This window comes from Cicer arietinum, chromosome 8 (assembly GCF_000331145.2).
Source record: "Cicer arietinum cultivar CDC Frontier isolate Library 1 chromosome 8, Cicar.CDCFrontier_v2.0, whole genome shotgun sequence".
NCBI classification, from domain to species: Eukaryota; Viridiplantae; Streptophyta; class Magnoliopsida; order Fabales; family Fabaceae; genus Cicer; species Cicer arietinum.
This window is the reverse complement of record NC_021167.2, coordinates 3,625,724-3,633,062: the sequence shown is the minus strand read 5'-3', so window position 1 is coordinate 3,633,062 and position 7,339 is coordinate 3,625,724. Positions and strand designations below refer to the sequence as shown.

Below are 7,339 nucleotides of genomic sequence, written 5' to 3'. Positions count from 1 at the left end.
AAAATGGATTTATTTTGTCCAACATTAATTATTGAGTCTGAGCTGTGAAAATGGACACGGGTCAATACCAAATTTCAAAATTCGATTATGTAAATATTAAATCTAGTAGTAAAAAATAAGATTAATGATGTTATTAGAAGCTCAATTTTGATAGTGTTTTTTACACATTTTGAATAAACTTTGAAGGTGGATAGATGAGCCACCACTATAAAAATTGGATCACAATAGCCCAATGGTCTTTGAGTCAGCCCAATGCCAACATTCCCATGTAACTTCTAAAAAAATATTAGTCAAACTTTCAACAGTTATTATATATCTAATTTAAAAATTTTAATAAAAATAAATATACTTTTCTAAAAAATTTAAAATATTAAAGTTTATGATTTTTAACCATTAATTTGGTTCAGTTTTGCTTGTATAAATTTAAGGTGAGGCGATGGATTAACTTGGCTCAATTGAAGAAAACAAACTTGAGTTTAATTGATATTCCTTTCACACCTACATTCAACCATCTCTAATCAAATGGATAATTGTGAGAAACTAATATAATAAATCAAGTGAATAAACCAAAAAGTTAAAAACGAAATAGACCGACTTGTCCATTAGCCCATAGTGGTCGTGTTTAATAGTTTACAGCCCAATTAAAAGCAAGCTGGCCCAATAAAAATAATTAATCATGTTTATGTGTTGTTTAATCTAATTACCGCAAAAAGTTAAAGTTTGTCATGTGAAATGAAAAGTCTATTTTGTATAACCACCAAAGTAGGTCAAAATTAGTGAAAATACTAGCGCAAGTAGTTACTACTTGGTGCATAACAATCTGATATTCGATTCCTACTAAAAAAATTCAACAAAATTAACAAAATTCTGGTATAGTTACTACTTGTTTTTGTTTTTGTTTTTAGCATGTTTTTGTTTTTCTTTTATAAGTAAATGTTAGTGATTAGTTTGTCTGAGGAATTAGAATTTGTTAGCCTTATATTTTAAAATGTTTACAAATTTTGTCTTAGTAATTGATAAGGCTATGATTTTCCTTCTCTAATTATAGTACACAACAAAACCGGATTCTTCATTACTGCTCTTTTAGTAATTGTAAAATGTAGCCAAAAATAACCTTCATACCTTAAGCCATCATTTTCACATAAGCTCTATTGAAGAATCAGTATCAGCTAGAACATGTCAAGTAAGCTCTATCACCTAATGCTACCAAAGTGAGACGATTATACGACAATCGATCGGCTCTTGAAGTCTGCAACAAAAAAAAGATTTTAAGATACTGAATGTCTCCTACTTCTAGATGGTGTAGACTTTGTCTCCTCAACAACGGTCGAAGCAGGGCTTTCCGACGTATCAGAGCTAGTAATCTCTCCGTTTTTTTCTTTGTTCGACCAAATCTTGGAGAATATTTTCTTTGACATGAGGAAACCTTTCATTTTGTTAGCAGCAACTTTTTCTGCATTGCCTTTAGAGCCATCATTGCTGTTGCTGTTTCTGTCACTACTACCTCCACTCGATAATTTTAGTGCGGCAAGTTCACCTTTAAGAACTTTTATATCTTCTGCTGTTGCAACAGTATCCCATTCCTCTTCTGTGTTGGTGGTAGTTGACCTTGAGCTACCGTGAGATCCACCCGGATGCAACGCCCTGATAGACTCAGGAAGATCAGGAGTGCTGGTGCCTCCTGACGATGATGTTGTTGTAGCTCTTAATTGCTCGAAAAAGAGAACCTGCACAACGACACGTAAAGGAAGCCGCTCGTTCTGCACTGCATGCATGCAAGCTTCTGCAGACAGCTTCCTACAGTCCATCAACCGGCATATTCTCTTCCTCTCGCTTTTGCTGATTCCTGGATGTTCCTGCATAACATAGTAATGTCAGTCTCCAAAACACGGCCAGTTAAAGCGACTGAAAGGGTGAAAACCGATAAGAAGTGGGTAATTGCATAGCTTAATTAATTCTTACTTAAAGTACAAGGACCAAACTAACCTTTAAATACATGTCGATGGCACGATAAAGGCCATCATGAGACTGTCTAGGAAAGCTCGATACCAAGTCGGTCATACTAACAAAATTTGGAAGAGGCAAATTAGGATCACGAGCAATCTCGGTAAGGTAGCCATCAACCAGCTTTGCAACCTTTATCTTGCTAGAAGAATTTGATACCATCTTGGGACTTCTGATCTCCTGCAATTCATCTTCCAACAGAGAATTCTGTTCATGTGCTATAAACATTTCAACTAGCTTCTGCACAGTTTCAACATCGTAAGTTGTTTCGCCAATTGGTGCACAAATCAAAAGATCAGCCACTGTTGCCTCCTCAAGACGCTGGCCTATTCTCCTCATCAGTTCAAATTTCACCGGCTCATCACATTCCAATTGAATAGCCACTTTTAATAACTTAAGCGAAAAACCACAAGAGCCACTTCCCATATCCGCTGGCAATAGACCGACAATGGTCTCCAATATTAATCTATTCTTTACAATGTCACCGCTCTGGATAACACCTTTGTTGAAGCCAGACAACCTTCTTGAGGCATAGGCACTAAGAGCTTCTCCAACTACTGCACCAGAAACGTTTCCGTTGCTCATTATCGTAGACATGACTCGCTTATAGAGATCGAGTTGAAGCTCACAAAGGTCTTCCACCCACCAGTCCTTCGGAACCATTAGTTGTTTCCTCACACCATTCCAATGCGGATCGTTCCCATTTTCGGATGGGAGTTTTTTCCTGTTATATGTGTATGACCACTCCACCCTCGATGTATCCATCGAAGCCTTGGTAGCTATGGATTCAATACAATGGCTCACCACCTTAAGTTCCTCTGACAATGGAAGAAGAGATTTGGTTGTTTGTAGAACGATAATCGAGTCTTTCCAGCTCCTGAAAATGCTGGAGTTGAGGAAAACTTCAATCTTGTAGATAAGATTTCCCTTTTCAACAGTTTCGTACATCTCAAGATACTCTGCTGCACAGCGAGCTGCAACCACATTGTATGCATTTAGAGTGACCACCATACCGTAACAGAACTTGGCACATATTTCAAAAGCAACAGGTCCTCCAGGAATGTCGTGGATATGAACTTCATCGTTCTCCTCGTTTGTGTTCGAAACCAACTTTTGCAAGCGTAAACTTTTCGACAAAAGTGGAAACTGCAAAATATTGATCAGGTAAAGACTTCATCAGTGGCCTAATAGATAATCAAGCCAAATAAACTTGTGCAGCAATAAAAAGCAATTGAACAAACCAATTGTTTGTGATAATTACAAATTAAATACTATATCACCTCAGTAGTAGATAGAATAGAACATTACCTTATGCAGATAAAATTTTACGTCCCCGACGTTAATGACTATGTCAGATGCCAGCTCAGTTGCCACATACCTGGACAAGTATACACGCCACTTCACGTTAATTTTGAATAAAATGAACAAATCAAAAGAGAATAAAATGTCAAGAGAACTATATTGAACCTATTGCAGTTATACAAGCAACAGTACATTTTTTACATGTACATATTAACTACATTTGCTGAAATTACACATTTGTTCAGCTGAAATAGCAACCACCAAATATCAAATATTATTGGTCAGAAATATTATGAATGTACAGGACATAAAACCAAATATGGCTATGGCCAGTCTCTGACATTTGATTCAGGGATTAAGAACCAACTAGTGTGATTTTGGAGCCACAAAAAACCATGAAAGAATTGAGGATACATACATATGGGAAGAGTTAACATTTTTAACCTTTTCAAAGTAAAATTTTCCACATAGTAAACAGGAAAGCATACATCATTGTACTAACTAAGCTTTGTTTAACTTTAAGCAAAAAGTTTTAACAAATTTTAATAGAGCTGATCTTTTAACATTTGGAGTCAATCAAAATTAGATGCATTATGAATATTTTTCAGAAAAGGTTAAATGTGTTTTGTGCTGAGCTTTGTTGTTTTAGTCTTATTTCAGGAAGATACATCTGAAATATGAGGATATGTTGCATACGCTAGACTGATAAAGAATAGAACTTCAAACATACTTATCTGCAATTTCAGGTTTTTAATGTCTTATTTGAACTTATCTACTAGAACAAGAACTTGGAAAACTGTTTGATAAAAATTATGAAAACAACTTAAAAGCTTATATGAAAAACATTTCACTTTATTTTATTTTTTATTACAGAAATAGCTATACACTATGAATTAAAGATGAAATATATTTTTAACAAAATAGAAATATGAGCCTGTAACTTCAGCCTATAAGCTGAAGAACTCTTAGGAGAACAAAATCAATCTCAACATTGCTATAAAAATCCTAATTTTTTTAATGTTAAAAAAAAGGGTGCATCAATACAAAATAATAATAAAACCAAGCAAGTAAATCCAATTGTTCAAGGTAGAGGTAAGGCAAAGGAACAACTGAAATATGAGCTGAAATCAAACAAAAGAAACCAACAAATGGATTGGGAAAGAAATCATAAATAAGAACCCAAAATAACATATAATTCTAATCAAGAGGGAACTTGATCTAGGTAGAAAGGAAAATCATTACATACCTGACATTATCTCCATCAGTTTGAAAAGAATCAGGCTTAGATCCAAGTTTCATAAACTTCATCTTGACCAAAGAAAAATTCTAAACCACTTCTTTTTTCTCTCTATTAGAATCCAATTCCTATGAGTTTAAGGAAATGCAAGTAACTTGATAGTAAAAGAGTAAAAGAGTAAAAGAACAAGGTAGAAGAAAAAAGGATCAAGTTCCTTGTATGACCGAATCTTCCACACAAACCAAGAGAGAAGTTTAAATGGGTTTTCTCTGCAAATTTATTTATTTAAAAAAAAAACTATTTTTGTGTTATAATTTATTTTGTGACTTGAATGAGAAGAGACTCAAACTCAAAGAACATGTTGCTTACTAAATTGGTAACAAAGTCCAAAGAGACCGGCCAATATAAACCATGTTAGGAAACATTACCAACAAAACAAACTATCTCTAACACATTCATATATATAAATAATAATTTTCTTAAAGGAAGAGTAAACTTAGTAACAGACACACCCACTTGCTTAATCTGACACCACCGCCCCACTCTCTCTATTAAAATTATACTATGTTTTCTGAATCTTGGTATTTGTTTCTTTTCCTTTTTTTTTTCTTTCTTGTTTCCAACAATGGATTTAGACACCAATAGTAACTCTAACACACTTTCTGGTCAGAAAAGTTTTCAGAAAACCAAATTCCATCAACATTCACACTCATTAGTCACTAGCCATGTTTTAGCTATGTCCCTTCTTTGAAGCTAAGCACAATCTGTAAACACAAGACAGCATATTTTGATATTAGTTGAAAAAACCACCTATTTAGTAGACAAAAAGCATCGTTTTTTGTGGTTCCTAGTTTATATACCATAGATCATTGGACACGTTATAAACTACAATAGGATAAAAAAAAAAGATTTTTTTTTATCTTGTGTAATTCAACAACAAAGTAGTAAACATTTTATCATAATTTTAAATCAATAAAGCTGCATTGAAATCAACCCAATTGAACATCTTAGCAAAAATATAACAAAACAGATAAATCAGCATGAGATTTTCATGTTCTGCTTTAAAAGTTTAAAACACAACAAAAAAAATGAAGCATAGCCCAAGATAGAAAAATTGGCAAAAAGATGAAAGATAATGAATAGTTGAAGACATACATACCTAGCTAGAAGACACAGAAGTTTGGTTCTTTCTCTTTGTGTGAAAAAAATATTTGAGAGACCAAACACAAACACCAAAGTGTGGTTGTTGTGATAAGTAAGAAGAATAATAAAAATAAAAATGGAGTGGACAAGAGAAGAAAGTAGAAACAGAAAGGTTGAATAACATGAAAGAAGAGAAATCACAGGAACCAACCAAACAATAAGAAAAGATGACCCTTCAAAAAAGATGAGCTGTTACTCATCTTTTGATGACAGCCACCACAGCTACACAAACACAAAAAGCCAACCAATATCAGAATGTTCCCACTCTCTCTCTCTCTCTCTCTCAACTCAAAGCTTATGAATCAGTAGCACTTTGTTGCCCCCACCACCCCCCCCTAACTTTCCCTTTTTACTTTCCCTTTCTCTTAACCTTTTTTATCATCCTCTTAGGCTACAATACAAATATCAAAACATTGACAAAGTAAACCACGGTTCTGTTTATTTATTTAAGGTAAGAAATACAAACTATTTGTACCAAAAACATAAATTATAACTATGTTGTTTAACTTAATTATAGTGTACTCTCAAAGAAAACTTAATTTTAATATACCAACATTATATTGGTTAAGTGTAACTAAACATGCTATAAAACAAAACACATATAGTAATATCGTACACATGGAATTTGACCTTATGTATAACATGTTAAAAAAGAGTGAATGGTGATTGATTTTTTATTTAGATAGCTTTATCTCACTGCGTCCACTACAAATGACTATTTAATCCATGTAATGTAATGCACGCCAATCTGACAGGCGCCACTTTGTTGCTCCTTTTTGCAAAAAAACAAAACGATTCGTTTCTGTGTGTGAAAGAAACAATCGCTCTCTTCTGCTCTGTTGCATTCCAACACTCTCTATTTATCTTTTTATATCTACACTGTTTATGACTGAATATTGAATAGCAAAGGTATAAAACAAATACTGTTCATTTCATTTTTGAAACATTTTAGTACGAAACTAAAGTTTGAGATTTAGAGCAAGAGAAATTCATACATAAATTATACTTGAAACATTTGTTATAAAAATAGAGTATAAATAATGGACAAGAGAAAGAGTATTTTTATTGGAATATAAGATTTGACATAAAATGAGATACAAATATAATATTTTGATATTTTATAAAAAAAAAAATAACATATTATGATATTGTATCTGTGTCAAATTACTTTAAAAGAAAATGGATTCCAATTAAAAAATGAGAGGAAGTGAAACTACTCAATTCTATATACACACAATACGGTAATACCAAAATATAAGATTTACACATTGGATAGCTAATACTAATTATTCCATATTGTGTTTGGATGAAATAATATTTTGAGGGAATGTAATTTATTAGGGAATTTAAATCCACAAATTACTTTGTTTGAATAATAAATTTAAAGATTTTTAAAAATTAAAAAATTTGTTGAGATATTTTGTCAAAGTTTAATTTCAATAATTTCAAATACCGCCGAACGATTAAGAATTTAAAATTTTTCTCTTTACTTTATAATATATGAATCACAAAATGATCTCTATAATTTTGTGAAATTTACTATTTTGTCCTTATATGTTTTAAAATTTGAATAGTAATCCTTATATTTTATAT

The 7,339-nt window shown here is 32.6% G+C and overlaps 1 protein-coding gene across 3 annotated transcripts; it reads right to left on the bottom strand.

Annotated features, from left to right (window-relative positions):
• Window positions 1-1,048: 1,048 nt before the first annotated feature.
• LOC101496166 (phototropic-responsive NPH3 family protein NPY4-like) lies at window positions 1,049-6,076 on the bottom strand. Of its 3 annotated transcripts, none has more exons than XM_004511791.4 (5): window positions 5,703-6,076; window positions 4,553-5,307; window positions 3,313-3,382; window positions 1,987-3,150; window positions 1,049-1,856 (listed from the first exon to the last, which is right to left on the bottom strand). In XM_004511791.4, the coding sequence occupies exons 2-5, from the start codon at window positions 4,612-4,614 to the stop codon at window positions 1,269-1,271; spliced, it is 1,884 nt and encodes a 627-aa protein (XP_004511848.1). In that variant the 5' UTR covers window positions 4,615-5,307; window positions 5,703-6,076; the 3' UTR covers window positions 1,049-1,268. The 3 variants fall into 3 exon arrangements, with proteins under 3 accessions (XP_004511848.1, XP_027193218.1, XP_073220404.1); XM_027337417.2 differs by having other exon boundaries at window positions 4,553-4,671; XM_073364303.1 differs by having other exon boundaries at window positions 5,898-6,076.
• Between the last annotated feature and the right edge of the window lie 1,263 nt (window positions 6,077-7,339).